Source organism: Haplochromis burtoni, unplaced genomic scaffold, assembly GCF_018398535.1.
Source record: "Haplochromis burtoni strain Fernald_Lab_line unplaced genomic scaffold, NCSU_Asbu1 Contig_28, whole genome shotgun sequence".
Taxonomy (NCBI): domain Eukaryota; kingdom Metazoa; phylum Chordata; class Actinopteri; order Cichliformes; family Cichlidae; genus Haplochromis; species Haplochromis burtoni.
In genome coordinates, this window is record NW_024582389.1 from 2,591,490 (window position 1) to 2,610,160 (window position 18,671).

The 18,671-nt window shown below is 43.4% G+C and overlaps 1 protein-coding gene across 7 annotated transcripts in view; it reads left to right on the forward strand.

Moving 5' to 3' along the window:
- LOC102307488 (kelch-like protein 29) overlaps positions 1-18,671 on the forward strand; it is a 273,511-nt gene that overhangs the window by 165,604 nt on the left and 89,236 nt on the right. For all 7 annotated transcript variants that reach the window (XM_014332219.2, XM_042219089.1, XM_005917719.3 and 4 more), the window contains 3 exons: positions 6,693-6,831; positions 13,882-14,078; positions 16,152-16,264. In XM_014332219.2, the coding sequence (XP_014187705.1) occupies positions 6,693-6,831; positions 13,882-14,078; positions 16,152-16,264 (449 nt within the window). The remainder of the gene's footprint in view (positions 1-6,692; positions 6,832-13,881; positions 14,079-16,151; positions 16,265-18,671) is intronic.

Sequence of the window (18,671 nt, forward strand, 5' to 3'; positions counted from 1 at the left end):
CTTGTAGCTGAAGTAGCTGCATCAGGCAAGGAGGAGATTCTTTGAATTGTAATGTCATAACTGCAGCACTGAATGTAAATGTTAACCTCCTGTGAACTATATCCAGTTTGACTTGAAAGTAGCTGTTTATGTGTTATTTATTCTATTGGCTTCAGAGCTGTGTCACTGGCAACTTTTTCCACATCTGTGTGCATGAACAGAGCAGATATGACCCGATATTGCAACGCCTGAAGGAAGGAAGGGATATGATGATGATCTCTTGTTTGCTGTCCACAGGAGAATCCTGTGGACAGCAAACAAGAGCACCTTATTAAAAACCAGGGTATGACCGCTTGTCATTTACTGTCCCCCCTCGCCTGGCTAATGAGGAAGCCACTACAGCAGCCAGGACCAGAGACTTTTTTGTGTTTTCACAAACACCAAGAACAAGAAGAGCGTAGCCTGACATCCTGTCACACTGTTACAACAGGCCAGTGGATGCTTCCAGGGCCTGTTGTTTATGTTCTCCCTCTTCTAAGCCTGTACTTGTATTTGCTTCAGCCTAGTTCTGCTGGTGCCAATTGTTTGTTTGCACTTGTGTATTGGACCAGAGGGGATACGTGGAGGTTAGAATATAACGTGCAGGACAGAGCAGCTTTATGCTACTCCAGGTCTTTTTTGGCTTGTCTATTGTAGAAGGAAACAAAGGCTCAGGCAGCGTCTTTGAGGGGTACAGGTTCCTTTTTTCTGCTGTGATGTCTCCCCCCGGCCCAGTCCGAGCCTGCTAGCAGCAGTGCTGGGACTCCAGCAGTTCAGTTCACCAGATGCAAGCAAGGGAAATAGCAAAGCGGCCTCATCATGGACTATTCTCCAAGGCTATATGGTGCCACTGCTCTCCTACAGGCTGAAATCAGGACAGCTAGAGACTCAAGGGGTCTTGAAGATTTGCTTGAGCTGCTTTGCTGGGAGTAGGTGCAAAAAGTTGAGACGTCTCTGGAAATGAATGTGGCGGTGATTGTTAGAGGTATGTTTAAGAGACTGTTTAAAGAAATAGCTTTTGAAAAAGACCCAAGCTGGATTGGGTTACACATGACATTTGATGGTTTTTATGTATAACTATTTAGTTTGCAGATGGTGTCTTAGTATCATGATGGTGGTGATGAAGTTGTGTATCTGCTAAACACTAAATGAGGCCACTGAGGTTTTGTATTTATTTATTTACTTATTTATTTTGTGATGGTGCTAGAAAAGATTACTTGTTTTTTCTAACACAACAAATTTCTTAAAAATATTCTAGGAATACCAAATTTTTGAATTTGGAAGTATTAAATTTTAAAATAAGAAAACAATATTTTGCCATCTGTTAAACATACTAATCTGAAATCAAACATTTTTAAATTTTGAACTGTTATTGTTTTTATTGCTATTATTCTGGTTCGTTCTTAAAACGAGAGAACGAACCAGAAACATTTTGTTTAAACAAATTAATTAATTAATTAATTAAAATTAACATATATGAAGATATATTTACTTACATGTTTGTATTTTAACGATTTAATACATTTAGACAAGCTTTATCACTTTTTATCACAAAAATATGTATTTCCTAAAGTAATTAAAGTGTAAAGCAGTTTTCCTAGATTAAAAAAAATTCTTTTTTGAGAATACATTTTATTTTTTATAACCAAATTGATTGTTGGACCATATTAATATCCAATGAACATGATATATTAGCTAGCAGCAGTTATTGAAAGAAAGACCTTTGTTGACTTTTTTAAGAAGGAAAAATGTATTTGAAATATAATATTGTAAAAATGTAATATTTGAACATGAAGATTGAATTTAATACAGATTCTAATTTATTTTACATCCTAATATTTACTTACATTTTCTCTTAGTTTTGCTTAAATTAACACAGGCTGATGCTTTTTCTTAAAAAAATCAATCCCACAACAACATGAAAAATTTGATGTATGTTTACATTTTTTAAATTATATATAACCAAAATTTAAATGAGCAAGCTTTGGCTCCACGAAGGGAAAAAATATATATCAGTCTAAGAAAATGTTCTTACAAACAGTGAATCTTTTTGGCTTTTGTACTCGGGTCCTAAAACTTACAATACAGAGATTATAACATCGCCCAACAATTTGTGCTGACAGTGAACTTTTGACCATCACTCTAGCTTTAAATGTTGTGTGTAGGTGTATTTAATTTGTGCAGTCACAAAGACTGAAAAGTGTTTACTCTGTCAAAGTCAGAGAGGAAAACAGCTTTTATTTCTCCCCTAAATATTTCATGTTGCACTGCAGTGGTTTGGAGTATGTCACAAAAACGCACCAATCCATGAACACACAATTAATATCAGATCGTTTATTCGCTTTCCTTTTCATTCTTAATTACCCCGTTTCTTAATTCCCCCTGACACTGTCGTTGTGTTTATTGGAGGGTTGCAGGGATTCTGTTCTCTTCGATGGTGAGACATTTTTGATGGAGCCAAAAACTGTGAAAGCTTTTTGCTTGGAAAGAGCTTCTTTGTGTGCTTATGAACCGTGTACTTGGCCCACTGTTCTTATTCTGCTGTGTGTCTCTCTTTGAAATGAAATTTCTCAAACATCCCTACTTATCAAAAGGCTTTTGTACAAGGAAGCCCATTTTGATCAGACTTCCTCAGTCCAATCTACTTCAGTCCTTTGTGTGTGTGTGTGTGTGTGTGTGTGTGTGTGTGTGTGTGTGTTGCTTTACTTTATCCTGCAAATCAGTTTTGATTTAAAATTCTTATGGAGGTTAAATAGATTTTTTTGCAGTTATTTGTCACTATAACCGATTTAATATTTTTCCCCAAAAGGTAGTCATTAAATTATGTTTCTACCTTGAAAGCACTTTGATATAAATTCTTTAATTTTATATTGGTTACATTATTTATGTTGGTTATTTTTAATGCGGTTGGTTTATCAAAATAGTTTTTGGAATTCTTCAAAATGCATTAAAAACAGCAGCAGTGTTTAAAATTAAATGAATTTATTGATTCCCACAATTTGTAAGTTTTTGTCATTACACGGTGCTAAAAGAAGCTTTATCTTGTGGTCATGTTGGAGATAAAAAGTCATTTATTTTAGCAAAGGAAAATGATGACGCACTGTCTCTAGTTAAAAAAAAAAATGCAAAAGCTAAAGATGATGATTATGGCAGGTTTGTACATTGAGTTATTGATCTGCTAGCATGGTTTGTTCTGGGTAATTAAGCTGCGAGTGTTGGTGGGAATTGATTGTTGAAAGTTTAAAAAAAAAGAACAAAAAGGTCAGAATGAACACATCAGTGTCTGTTCTGCTACGCTCCAAGAATCTGAATCAATGGAAAGATACGTGTGAACGATTGAATGTTTACTTACAGCACTGATATCACGAATTATTACTTAGTAGGAAAAAAATTGTAAATATTGTATTTCACCCTTTTTGGGAAACTGGCTTTTCAATGTTGTCTTTTTCCCCCCCCCCAAGGAAAAATTGTTTCATCGTTACTCTTTTCGTCCCACTTTGTCGGTACATCGCTGGCTTTCTTAGCCATCAAAAATAATGCATCATAATAATACAAAATAATATTTGTAAGAGCCGAGCGCTGGAATATTTGATCCACTCTGATTTTTATAAAAAGGCGTAAATAACTGTGAGTTAAATTTCAAAATTTGAAACCATTTTATCGATTTTTTTCTTGGCAGGAGAAATAAATACAAGGCAGTTTCTGTGAAAAACACACAATCGCTGCCCCACTTTGTGCCGTTTTACTGAGGTACATGTTCAGTTTTGCCGTTGAGTTTTTAGGTAATTGCAAGCAGAAACTCAAGGAGCCGACAGGCTACTCAAAACAAACAGAAAATAATGCAAGAAGATGCTTCTGGAGAAATATATTTTTGTTTAAACACAAAATGGTGGGTCTGCAAGGCGCATGTACAATACATGTAGGACCCCAAAATGGCTCCAAGTTCAGCAACCAATGGTGTGCCGAGTTGCCCCCCAACAACTGCCTATCGGCAGCCCGGTCGGTGGTTTACTACACCTTATAGCGGTGCATGCTGATAGGTTACTGGAAATCACACCCGTGAACCCCATTGGCCACAGCGCGGAGATATTCGACAGTAGAGTTACTAGGCTGAACAGCAGCGTTGGCACCGTTCATACCCCCAACACGGTGCGTCTGCCAATCACGAACCCCGGTGAAGAGTACTGCTGTTACAGTGAATTACTTAGGGGCCGGGACACGTGATCGCTGCGCTCGGGAATTATGGCGCGTTATACCTCTTTCTTCAAACCACCTTTTCACCCATCTGGTGCCACCCTGTCTTACAGAGCTTGACAGTCCTAAAGAGTATTGAGACGTCTGGTGATTCAAAGATACCGTGGCTCCATTGAGAGTGGCTCTGCCTCACCACACTCCAAGCCAAAGCTGAGAATGGGGACGCCATGTGCAGTTTCATGGTCCCCGGTGGTGATGAGTTGTTTCGAGGGCGCTCACCAGTCCACCCTAAAGACACCATAATTAGCTTTTCCATCAGGCATTCAGGTGTATCTGCATGGCTCAGGGGGAGGCGGCCATTGTTTCCTGACAAGTGGACTTCTCCGTTTCCCCCTCTCACTTTCTCTATTCTGGATGGTATGTGGTTCGGCTGATTAGAGGTGAGAGCCATATCGGTCGCTGGAAATTCACTAATGCAAACTGCAAACTACTGTATATTCGCTATTCACAGCCCATGCCCACACAGTAATAAGATAGCTGGCCGACTGACAAGCAGCAGTGGAGTGGAATGTGGAGAGTGGAGAGAGATGGATGAAAGACAAGGCAAATGGCAGCCTTTGTGTTTACGTGCGGGTGTGTATGGCTCGCTCTAACCGTGCAGCTGTGCATCCAGACGCATTGTCCAAAAAAAATTGCATCTCATTATTTCTTCCCCCATTTAGTATTCAGCAAGTTTAATAACTTGGTCATTCCCTTTCTGGCCATTAATTCCTTGATGCGATAACTCTGAAGGATGCGCCGCTCGGAGAGAAAGGATTTTTACCAAAGCACGCCTCTGAATCGCACCTTATTTGTCATGTGTCTTTATACTGTATAATTTCAGCTACCAAATTAATTCAGAGCTGAGCTCCCAGTGTCAGACAGGAGAATGGAGGGAGCTAAATGAGTAGATATTCTAGCCAAAGAGAGGGGCGAGTGTCATTCCAGGTTAATTAAATCCCAGCTTTGAGGCGTGAACACAGACCTCTTTCGGGAAAAACGAAAGAAGAAGAAGAACTCTTATTTCATCTCGTGTGTCACCGGTACGATCATAAGTCTGATCGTTGTCCCACATCTCTCAGCTGCGCAGCTGCGTTGAGCACATGTTTGTTCATAAACACGCGCTTCTTGGGCTTGTTACACATGTCGTGATTGACAGGTGACTCACCATTTCCATTGTTCAGATCGCTTTGTTTGCAAAGGTAGCGTGTGCAGATTGGCTCCGAGAACGAGGAGAATTTATCTCCTTTCTTCATCTAAATCATTGTATATCTCTCACTCTTAACGGAGGATGTAGCAGACTGTGCTTTGTACCAAACAAGTGTTTACTATGCCTCACAGGCTCTGTTATTGCTAAGGCAACAGTATAGAGGGCGGCTCTCTCGTCCCCCCCTACTCCTCAACCCACCCATAATCATGATGTTCCACATTATGGTGCCTGTTTGGCTCTCAGTGTTCTCTTTTTAGTGGCGTTCTCGATAGGAGATTAACAACGCAGCGGTGTTGGTTATCCCTCCTAAAGCTGTAGAATAAGTTGCTAGCCTCCCGCTGATTTTCACTCTCAGCAACCCCTCATGGTGCCTCATTAAGATGCAGAGAAACGAGCGCCTCCGACCCAACGCTACAGTAAGGCCAGGCTTAAACGAGGCGCTGCTACACCACAACTCACACTGTACAGCGGCCTTTAACAGCACAACGGTTTGCTCCACGCATGTTTCCTCAGTGGGTTTTTTTTCCTTTCCTAGTGTTTCTTTCCAGAGATGAAGACAAGCATGGGTTCGGGTGGGTGGGTGCATTTTTTTTTTCTTTTCCTTGGACGTTGTGTGAGAGAAGGGCGTTTTGGGGGATTTGGGGATAAGCAGTTGTTCTCTCAATGAGCAGCATTTGAAGGTCAACTCCTCTCCGACTAGGACATTAGCGAGAAGCCAAAGAATTTTTATTTCAGTATGATTTAATGCACTGACAGTGTTTCTGTTTTCAGCCTCTGTTAGAAGCTTTTCGGCCTCTCTCCATTGAAGTTCTTGAGCTGCAGTGTAAATTTGCCAAAGTCAAACACAGTCAAGCAAGTGTTTCCTCATAATGATCCGTGTTTCTGATCTCATTGCTAGCTCTGTTATCCACGAGCATGCACATTCCTTGGTACACTATCCAATATGTGAGCTCCCTGTTCTGCTTCCTGTTTTTAGAGCCGTACTTTGCTTTGATTCTGCTGAAACGTTTGTACAAATCTTTACTTCTCTGTCATTTTAATGAACATTGTTTCTTAAGACTGACCGGCAAGTGTCGTGTTCTACAATCTGCACTTTTCAGCGTTTGTTTCGTTTTTGCTTTCCTGTTGCGTTGCTGTTTTTTTTCTGCACATGTATGTTCGAAAATGAGAGAGAAAAGAAAAACTCTAAACCCAAATGTGGCATTGTCTGTTTCTTTTTCTTGTTCTACAGAGATGTTGAAGGAGTTGAACCAACAGCGCAGAGCGAAAGAGTTTACAGACCTGAAAATTATTGTTGAAGGCAAAGAGTTTGAAGTCCACCAAAATGTTCTAGCTTCCTGCAGCTTGTATTTCAAGGACCTGGTGAAAAGGTTTGCCTTCGCTTCCCCACCCCCTTACCTTCCACCTTTCCCCCCTTTTCCCACCAGCTGTTGATCCAATCTGTTTTTTTTTTCATAGGGCGCATTTGTGTCGCTTTTTTTCCCTTCCCCTCTCTCTCTTGCAGGTGTGTGAAGACTTTGGTTCCTAGCACAGGGCCAGCAGCCATTCCTTCCTCTTCCCACTCAAATGAATGTATCTGAAAGTGGAGGGAAAAAACAAAGTCCCCCCCCCACACACACACACACACTCGTCATTACCTTTCCTCCCCATGTAGGGCAATTTAACCACATTTCCATTTTAACGAGCACTGAAAATGTTCCATGACTGGGAATGTTTTAAAACTCACCAAAGGGCCAAAACAGAAACAAAACTCCACGTTGGGTGGCCGCACTGTGAGCAGAGGGATTGTTGCCTCCCATGCTACTATATTTTTCCGTTTCTGATTTCTTGAGTATTTCAGAACAGCCTTTTCATATGCTAATACACCTTGGTTAGAGTGATATAAAAGACATTTCAGAGTCATAAAGGACGAGACAAAAAGCACATCTAAGACCACCACTTTCACAGGTTAACACCATCCTTCACTAATGTATTCATTTGATTTTGATCCAAGTATTCCCCCAGTGTTACGCCCTTCGTACTGCATACTTTTTTTGTTTTTGATTCCGGCTTCACGGGTGTGTTTTCGTTTCGCCGCTCAGCATACTTGTGCATGTGTGTTGTCGGTGTGAGTGTGCGTCAGGTGCAGACCGCTTTAATCTCTCTGTATGTGTTTGCGCATGCATGTAGTATGACTGTGTAAAGTTTGATAGCACGAGCATCTGCATTGTTTTCCTGGAGAGGTAATACCATGAATCCCTAATGTCCTCCTCCTTACTTCACATCCTTGCAGGTGCTTTCGGCATAATTGAGAGTCCCCTGGACCCAAAGTTACTTTGCCACCTTGACGTTGTTTTTGAGTGTGTGTGTTTGTGTGTTTGTGTGTGTGTTCTTGCTCGCATGGCTAGGGATGAAGCGCTCAACAAAGACAAGCGGTCGCGAGCGATAGCTAGAAAGCCTTAGAGAGGTTTGCCATTTTGCCCCGCAGTCATGCTGCCTCCACAGCGAGGCCATCAGAGAGCACAGAAGCTGCTTATCTGCTGCCGCGGCCTCCTTGCTCACCACCGATACACTTGTTCCTCCTGAATGAGGATGGAGCGAGGAAGACCAGAGAGAGACCAGAGGTAGAAAAGCAACAGAGCCACGTCTGCGCCAGCACCACTCATCTCCATGACAGCCACACATCCCATGAATAAAATACAGACACAGTCTGCCTTTGACCTTGACAATAGCAGAGAAGCTTCCTGAGAGACCGGAGTGACTTTGGATAGAACTGAAGCCCCCATGCTGGTCAACCTGTCTATCAGATTGTCTCGTCGGTGGCTCTTATCTGGGACATAGCCAGATCATTTATGCACTAAGACAGGGGCCCTGAAAGACACCCAGGGCTCCCAGAGGATCAGGCTGAATTTCATCAAGCTCATCTTTATGCCTGCTGCTGCCTGCTTTGTCTGATTTTTCTTTTTTAATTTGACAGTTTAATAGAGTAAGTTCTCATTAATTGGTTAATTAATTGTAAAACTACTTTGATTTATTGTCATAACACTGTCATTTTTCATGAGATAATGTCTAAAATAGAAATTCTCTCATTTGACTTGAGACTGAAGAATATCTAATGAATTTGTTACACTAATTGTTAATTTTGGAAGACGTCTTTGCTTTGATGTAATGAAGTCATGATCATCAGCGCTACGTGAACATGACGCCGCAGCTTCCCCGAGACAGTCTTTGATTTTATAAGACACGTGGCACCTTGGTTTTATGGAAATGCGAATCGGCAGGCAGCGAGAAGTTGACAGGAAGGGGAGAGAAAGGGAGCACAAACAAGAGAATGAAAAGCGTCTAAAGAGCATACAGAGATTTATTTATTTTTTTTTTTTGATACTTGGCTTTGAGGCGTTCGCAGCAAGTGACGCAAGCTCGGACAGAGAAGAGCAAAGAGAGCCAAAGGCCCGTCTGTCATCGAGTTAGGGCCTCCCATGTGTCGCTCAGCTCACTTTCTGGGATTACGCTGATGCCGCACGTGGCTCGGTACTGTCCACGTCTTTATGAGGTCAAACGAAGATGGGAGAGAGAGAGAGAGGCTTCTTTGATGCCGTGTACCCCAGCCTTCCTCGCCCAACTCATTCACTACGGCTCAGATTCCTGCCTCCTCTCATAAACCACCTTTGTGTATGGGTGTGTTTGAAATTGTGAATCCGTACGTACTCAAATGGACTTGACATAAAGCGTGCTGCTGAAGTTTTATCACGCGTGTGTGTGTGTGCATGCGTAGGATTCAAGGACATAATATCCAGGCACGCTGTATTAGTCAGAGTAGTAGAGATGTAATACTGTAGGGTGAGGGAGTGCACATCACACTTTTTTTTGGCCCACCCACACACACGCACGCACGCACGCACAGACACCAACCCAGTGACTTATTTACAAAATTAAAGCGTCTCTTGGCACCGTGTCAGTATTTTGCAGGCTCCGCAGCAATTTGAAACGGTGCTGAAAATGTCACTAAAAAAAGAAAACCACACATTATCCACCTAAGTGGACTACAAATACACTGATTAGTCTTCATTTCAAATTCTCTTTTCAGCAGAATCCTAAAATGTCTTTATTTCCTCTTTGCAGCGTGCTGCTCCACTGCCCACCCTCACCCGAGCAAATCAGCCTCCCGTCCCCACCCCACCTTACCTGGAGGATGTAATGCCGCTTGGAAGTGTGAGCACACGCTTGCCCCTTCCAAAAACCCATTACGTTACTCTTTTAAAGGGCCAATGCACCTAGCGAGGAGGCAGATCATCTCTAGTAATTCCATTTTACCCCACGGGATTTTCCAATAAACGTGCTCGCAGGCATTTAATTTATGGCCACTGCATCCCAGCACCACACTAATGTTAAAAATAAAAAAATAAATATTAAAAAAAAGCTCCAGAATCAGCCGTGATACATGTTTTGGTGCCATCTGCTTCCCCGCTCTTCTTCTGTCAGTGTTGACCCATGAGGTTTTTTGTGCCACTCAGAGCACTCTGACTGTGATGGTAGGGGGTTATTTTAAAGCCCATTACTGTGTGGACGCTGTGTGAACTCTGCAGCTCGGTGTGCACGCTTTAGCCCTCTGCAGCACCATTCGCTCAGACGGGGAGACAGGTTACTGTAATACCCCATTTTTGTTTTGTTTCTTTAAATATTTCGTACGGCATCTACGCGAGTAAAGGCTTTGTTTTGTTTTTGTGTTTTGGGTATTGATTCGATAAATCGTTACTTTTTAATGTTGCTTTCTTTTTAGGTGACATGTGTAACTGAAAACCAAATTAAACACACACGATTGCATTCAGGCTTTTTCACCTTATGTTCATTCAAATAATTCAGAGAGCATGTCAGCAGTTTTTATTGGACCTACTTCTTTTTTTTCTCTTGGCAGAAAGTAGTTCCAATGAAAAATGTACAACAATGGAGTCTTTAGAGTCTGACATTCTTGGAATAATTGTTACTTTGTGACCACTGACAATATGAAAGATGGACATGGGTACAGTGACGTGCCCTTTTTAAAGCTTTGAGATGAGCCTACTCCATCTTTTTAAGACCAGCGGGTGGAGCTGACTGTGCAAGTGCACACTCATTGGCTGACGTGTCGTCAAATCTCGTTTCTGACACTTAGAATGACCCAAATTTACAAAATGGACTTAACGGTTTATTCACAATGGCTAAATTGAGAGACTGAGTCCATAAACACACCACAAAAGTCTTTATAGAAGTCAAGTTCGAGGGATGTTTTCTCGTTGACCTCTATTGGACTGGAAGTCTCTTTTCAACCACACCGATCGCCCCCTGGTGGCCTTTGAAAAGACTGCAGGTTTGACTCGCTCAGACGTTGGCTTCATTTTTCGGACCTGGAAGCTACATTATCTTTTATAGTGTGTACGTTTGTGAGTTTTCAGCACTGTCCAAATTATAGGTTTAATTCTGACTAATTCTAACTTCTCGAAATGGAAAGTGAAATCGTGAAATTGAGATGTTTTAAAAACGGTGAGACCCTGCTGAAGTCTTTATGCCAAAAATTTTATAAAATTGTAAATGTAATCTGGAGCTCTGCCATAGTGGCACTGTCAGAGATTCTTTTTGTCATCTTCAAGTCAAGTTTTTTATACCAAGAGTCCTGTCAATCTGGTGTCTACATTTAGGTTTCTGTGTGTGTGTTTTTTTTCTCGAGTTGATGGCCCCTTTGTTCACACTTGGATGCACGTGTCAGCTTTCATACTCTCCACCTGTCACCGTGTCCTTTTTGTCCTTCAGACGATCTAACACATATATGACTTGTTCCTTCCAAGTGTTATGGATGCAGCGCCCTTATAATCCATACCGGAAAAACCAGCAGTCCCAACGCCGACACAGCCACGGCGTTCTGTTTATTTTTACAATTTTAGTCCTGATTTATGTTGTGACAACACGTAAATACGGGCCATTTTTAGCCAAGACACTTTAGGTTGTGGTTCTGAGTAAGCTTCTGTGTTAACATGTCTTGGTAGTGCATATACTCCCACAGAATAAATGATCTTGTAAGAACAAGCTAAATGTGTTCCTTGTAAATGGGCTTTTTTTAGGCTGAAAGATGTATTAGAAATTGTGTGTGCTAGCACGTGTGTGTGTGTGTGTGTGTGTTTTCCTGTTTCCTCCCGCCTCTCCGCCTCTGCTCACCACCATTTTGACACTCTCTGCCGTTTTTTTTTAACTTCCTCTTGAATAAGTGCTACATTTTTCATAAACAAATTTCTTTGCCGGAGTGTGTGTCTGCGTGCGCGCGCCCATCTCCCCCCTCCTTCCTTCCCCACCTTTTCTTGCCCCGTCTCTCCTCTTCTGTCTCTCCTGTCCTCCCTGCCTCCCTTCCTCTCTCACTATTCAAATTCAAGTCTGCAATCAAACGCGGCATAAATATCCACCTCTTTTTAAGAAGCTCCCGGAAAAGTCATTTCCATAACATAAGTGCTCAGACAAAAACAAACTGCCACTCGAGCTGGTTCCTATTGCACTAATTGACCAGGTTGATGAGCATGCTCTTCTTTTATTTTTAGCTCTTTCCCACCCCTCTCTTTCTTCCCGCCTCCATCCATCACTTTAACCCTGAACAACCCTCCCCTTTCCCATCTTTCCGTCTTACTACCTGCCCCCCACCCGCCCCCCCTCCAACTGCAGGGCTTTGTGCAGGAAAAAAAAACACGGGGGGGGGGAATAACACTATGTGGCTTTTTGCTTTGCAGGAGGAAAAAGAGTAACTGCCTTGGTTTTTCCAGCCAATGTCCATCCAGGGACAAATGCCATTGTCTTTTCTTTTATTTGGATGTCCTTCTCCCCCCCCCACTCCCACCCCACCCCCACCTTTCACCTCCTGAGTGCGCTTGAAAATGACAACTAATGTCTCAGTTCATACACCACAGGCTACTGGTGATTATTACGCCGGGGACAGAGGCTCTGTTTAGGTGTGACGGTGTATTTATTTATTTTTTTTCCGGGGGTGGGCGGGGATATCTCTTATTTAAAAGAGCAAGGCACAGTCATGGAACAACCCAAACTCTCCCCCTCAGAAGGATGGCTGCTGGCTCCCCTGTGGAAGAACCGTCTCACCCTGCCTCCCTTTCCTTCTTTTTTAATTTTTTTTCTGCTTCCCCACCATCGCACCCCCACCTCCCCCCCTCCACCCTTCCAATCTCTCATCTCCACTCCATCCATTCTATCTGTCTCGTGTAGTTTGTTTTTGCTGTCTCTGTCTCACTAAACGCTGACTGTTTGTCATGATTTCTAATCCAACCAACTGACTTCTACACACACAAAAAAAGGAGAGGAAGAAGAAGGTGGAGGGGGAAAAAAGGGATCAGACAGACACAGAAGCAGACAGAGCGTTATCACAGCGCTACCATGACTGGCAGAAGCAAACAGCCTCCATCCATCTTAATGCTGGCTACTTTTCATATTGTTGATGTCCATATCCGCTGGGAGCGAGACACAGCAGTGGGGGCATGCATTCTGCGGGGCTTTGATTCCATTTATTTTGCCCTTGAGTGGATTATTGTTTCACATGGGACATTAAACATGGGTGGTGAGGTGTTATTTAATGCTCTCATACCTCCCCGAGGGGATCCTGCATGCGAACTAATCTCGGCCATTTGATCCCGATGAAGTCACAACGTGGCCCAGTTCCCAAAACGGCCCTCGTTGTTCCCCCTCTCTCTTTCTCTCCAGCACTGCATTACAAAGGGATATCATATTCTATTTAATTTGTCCATCTAAGCTCTCGCCCAGCACCTGCAACGTCAGTCGGAGTAGACGCGCCGCTTCGATGACCTGCGCGCGCGCGCGCACACGCAGGCAGCCGCGCGCTCTCTGCGGCAGCGGCGTGACTCGTAAACTGCGCACTCACGCTTTAACCAGCTGACTTTCCTATTCCATTATGTCCGTGTGTAACACCATCTCTCTCCATTTTTCACTCTCTCACAGCTCACACGTGCCCTGCCATGTATGCATGTTTGCCCTCCAAGACTATGCATACATGAAACCACACGTTCAAAAAGCATGCCTCTTGAAACAAAGCAATAACTTTTTTTTCATTTGTTTTGCCTAATCTTTGTGCAGTGAGGACGTTTTGTTTCAGATGCAGCGCTCTAGCTGTAAATCCGCTTGCCCCATAGTAAAGTAGAAACCATCCAAAGTTCTGTTTCTGTCTCTTTTTTCCACTTTTACGTTGTTATCTTATTGTGTAACGATTCTCTTATTTTTCTCCCCACTCTCGTACTTTCCCAGGTGTGTTTTAGGTGTTGTGTGTAGCATACGTGTATTCTTGTCCCTCTCTTTTATTTTTCAATTTCTTTTCTTACTGTTTTTGGGTTTTTTTTATCCCCAAGTTTCCTCTCAGAATGCGCCTAACTCGCCTCTCTCTGCCGTGATTGGTTGATCAGGTCGTCGGGAGAGACGAGGAGCAGGGAGATGCTGGAGCTGAACATGAGCAACATCAGCGCCGACGTGCTGGAGCTGCTGCTCGAGTTTGTCTACACGGGGTCGCTGGTCATCGACTCGGCCAATGCCAAGACGTTGCTGGAAGCTGCCAACAAGTTCCAGTTCAACACCTTCTGTAAAGTCTGTGTCTCCTTTCTAGGTAGGCGTAGCTCAGGGGAAGAGCGGCGGGGGTGGGTGGGGAGGGGTGTATGTGTTTACACGAGTGTTATCTGCTTATATCAGCAGCGCGTGCACGCTTATTACATCAGATATGCCTGCCGCGACCATACGGCCCTGGGTGTTTTCATATACGGTCATGCTTCATCGCTGTGCACAGAAGTCCTCATGCAGCACCTACATTTCCTCCCCGGCCCTGGCACACCGCTCTCCCATTTTTGTCATGTTTCCAAAGCTCGCAGCCGTGTTAGAATTCACTCTCAGCCGGGCACGGTGCCTCTGATCTCGTCCCAGAGAGCAGGATCAAGCACGGGGGCAGATTTATAAAAAGGTCAGGGAACAATTGTCACTTAAATGTCAAATCCTCTGGTCTGAGCCGCGATGGAATCGAAAAACAGCCAAACAGATTGATACTTAGACAAGGTATGGAAAAGAGGTGGATATGAGGGGAGTGGGCCTGTTGGGGGTGGAACCCAAAGGATGGGGGGAGGGGTCTGCATGAAAAGCAAATGGCATGTTCCATATTTTAGTGGGTCGGCCAGCCAAAAAAGCCGCAAAGGTCAAGTTTTGCATTCCATTTAATAAATAGTTTTGGGTATCGGTAACACGGGGGAAGTGCATGTTAGCAAAAAGGTCAGCAGCAGGAAAGGAGGGGAAAATTGTAAGAGGAGCAGCAAGCGCCGTTATTGATTTGTTTTTCTCAATTTGGGAGGGGGGGGAGGGTTAAAAATGGGAAAAACACAGAAGCCATTTGTAGACTTCATCGCCAGCGAGGCGTCAATCCGTTCTTCCTCGACAAGATTCATGACATTTCAGCGCTTGAGAAGTAACGGGCACGACCGTGTCTCCTTGAGCAAAGAGGAATTGATACCGCGTGAGAAATTATTGAAGTTTGCAACAAATATACCGAGGAGGAACGGCAGACATCTTCTCCGACCTACTTACGCTTCACGCGTCTTCTCTCTCCAACAAATACAAAACAAAGTCATTCATCGTGCGCCTTGTGAGAAATCCCAGCTTTTTTTGTTTTATGATTGGAAAATCAAAAAGTAAATGAACAAAACATGCTCACCTTTTTACAACCCGAGTGTGTAGTATTGGAAAAAATGATTTCTTTTTTAAAGGGTTGTTCAGATGATCATCTGCTGTGAAATATACTTTCAGACAGAGTCTAGCTTTGATGCAGCCCAAACCTGCTTTTTTTTTTAGCTTGGCTTTTGCTCACCTGTTATTTACCAGATGTTGGGTGGCTTTTTTATTGGCTGATATTTGTTTAGGAGACACTCTCAGGCTCTGTCTTTAGCGATAAAAGGCCTGGCTTTGCTTCGCTTTGATGGCTGTTGTTTAATCGGGCGCCTTTCAGCGGCCACTCAACCGTTTGTGCCCGCATCCGTGCGTACGTTCACTACAAGACCGGGGGCATTTCCCTCTCTTGTGATAAATGGTGACACTTGTTAGAAAACTACATTTGGAGACACATCACCTAAAATGCCGCCCGTGCTCTCCACCCCCCAAACCCCGCCCTGCAAAAGATCACAGGCGGCAGTATAAGCCTTCTCCCCGCTGGCCTGGCCCTGAGGGTAGTTTCATATATTCCAGGCTGTGTATGTGTGTGTGTGCATGTGTGTGCATGTGTGTAGTAGATCCTGAGATCTGACAGGACTTCTTTAAAGTGGCTCAGCTAATCCCAAATCCCGCTCCCTGCCATCCACCACCTCATGCCTGGGCTGTGAGCGATCGATTCCCCTCGTTGTTTGTCCCCGGAGCTGTTTTGAGTTATTATACTTGTTCTCCCTCAGTCTCAGGCAGATACAAAGCCCAGGCTATGGCTCTGTGCTACCTGCAGCTGCTTTCTCTGTCTTTGCAGCTTTGTACGTCTGCAGTCTTTTTATAGATGACTGAATGGTGTTTTGTTTTTCTCCCCCCCTCCCCACTGGCTGTCTTAATCAATCTGCCTCTGTCTTTTGTTTCCTTCTCGTTTTTGTTTCTAACCTCTTCTCTTTGTCTATCTCCCTGTCTCTCTTTCTCTCTCTGACCTGCTTTACATTGACTCCAGAGAAACAGCTGACTGCCGCTAACTGTCTGGGAGTGCTGGCTATGGCCGAGGCCATGAGCTGCACCGAGCTCCACAACATGGCCAAAGCGTTTGCCCTGCAGAATTTCCCAGAGGTAGGTCGAGGCTCTTCGTCTTTCTGGATTCTTTGATTGCTGTGGAGCAAAGTTACACACGGCGGTTTGCATCTGAGAGAAAATGAAACACCTAAATCAGTAAATCGGAAAAAAGGAAAAAACTTGTTTTGCCTAAGCATCTTTTTTTGTCAGACTCAACAATGCAATGGGGAAAATTGCACTTTCTTCTACACTAAATTAAGTCTGTAGTTACTAGATTCCTATTAAAGTCTCACATGTAAAGCATACACAAAGCTTATTGAATTATATGTTTTTGTCTTCCTTTTTTTCAAGCTAGCAAATATCAAATGGCCCTGTTAATTCACTGCTTGCATTAAAATGCTTCTCTGGAGTTAACCGTTTTTACCTCATGGGATGCAATTTACTGTAGAAGCTCCACGTACCCTACTGAATCACCCAACAGTACACTTATTACCGAGCAGCTTTTAGATAACTTAATGGAAGAGAAATACAGAGAGCTCTCAGTTTTCTTATAGTTTCCAACCAGCATGAATCACATAAAATAGCGTGGAAAATAAGGGCATCAAAGCTCAGCATCAGAAAGTGTTGGAAAAATACTTTTTTATGTCGAGCGTTACTCGGTAGGAAAAACGTCTCTCTCCACAGATCAGAAAAAATTAATCCATTATGTTCTGCCTTTGATGTGAGGCGTCCAGGCTGGTCACAGAAAAGTCCACTGTAAATCTGAAATCAACACCTATTTACTACAAAGAGCTCGAAATTAGCCTGTTTTATATGTCTTAGTATTTTTATACAGCATGTAGGAGAATAAAAATGTCCACTCATTATCTTGTTTTTTACGTTTCTGTTTTTATGTGAATCACACAGTCGAGAAAAGCCTGAAATCAGGTAAAAGCAGCAAACAAATGTTACTGTTGTCAGTGAAAGAAAATAAGTACATAATGAAACCGCGGTGATGCAAAATCAAATGAAATGTACTTTCCATTCTCTTTCAAGATTTACTGTGCAGATGTCTTTGAACTGCCTTAGCTGGGCTTTCTTGTCATTTCTTTAAGCGGTCTTCAGGAATAGTTCTCCAGGCTTCTTGATGGACATTCAAAGCTCTTTTTTGGATGTTGGCTGGATGTTTGTTCTGTTCTCTGTCAGGATGATCCCGCACTGCTTCAGTAAAGTTCAGGTCCGGGCTCCGGGGAGGCCAATCCATGACTGATAGTGTGCTGTTGTGTGCTTTTCTATCCAGCTACAGTGGGGCAAAAAAGTATTTAGTCAGCCACCGATTGTGCAAGTTCCCCCACTTAAAATGATGACAGAGGTCAGTAATTTGCACCAGAGGTACACTTCAACTGTGAGAGACAGAATGTGAAAAAAAAATCCATGAATCCACATGGTAGGATTTGTAAAGAATTTATTCGTAAATCAGGGTGGAAAATAAGTATTTGGTCACCTCAAACAAGGAAAATCTCTGGCTCTCACAGACCTGTAACGTCTTCTGTAAGAAGCTTTTCTGTCCCCCACTCGTTACCTGTATGAATGGCACCTGTTTGAACTCATCATCTGTATAAAAGACACCTGTCCACAGCCTCAAACAGTCAGACTCCAAACTCCGCCATGGCCAAGACCAAAGAGCTTTCGAAGGACACCAGGAAAAGTATTGTAGACCTGCACCAGACTGGGAAGAGTGAATCTACAATAGGCAAGCAGCTTGGTGTGAAAAAATCAACTGTGGGAGCAATCATCAGAAAATGGAAGACATACAAGACCACTGATAATCTCCCTCGATCTGGGGCTCCACGCAAGATCTCATCCCGTGGGGTCAAAATGATCATGAGAACGGTGAGCAAAGATCCCAGAACCACACGGGGGGACCTGGTGAATGACCTGCAGAGAGCTGGGACCAAAGTAACAAAGGTCACCATCAGTAACACACTACAACGGCAGGGAATCAAATCCCGCAGTGCCAGACGTGTTCCGCTGCTGAAGCCAGTGCATGTCCAGGCCCGTCTGAAGTTTGCCAGAGAGCACATGGATGATACAGCAGAGGATTGGGAGAATGTCATGTGGTCAGATGAAACCAAAGTAGAACTTTTTGGTATAAACTCAACTCGTCGTGTTTGGAGGAAGAAGAATACTGAGTTGCATCCCAAGAACACCATACCTACTGTGAAGCATGGGGGTGGAAACATCATGCTATGGGGCTGTTTTTCTGCCAAGGGGACAGGACGACTGATCCGTGTTAAGGACAGAATGAATGGGGCCATGTATCGTGAGATTTTGAGCCAAAACCTCCTTCCATCAGTGAGAACTTTGAAGATGAAACGAGGCTGGGTCTTCCAACATGACAATGATCCAAAACACACCGCCCGGGCAACAAAGGAGTGGCTCCGTAAGAAGCATTTGAAAGTCCTGGAGTGGCCTAGCCAGTCTC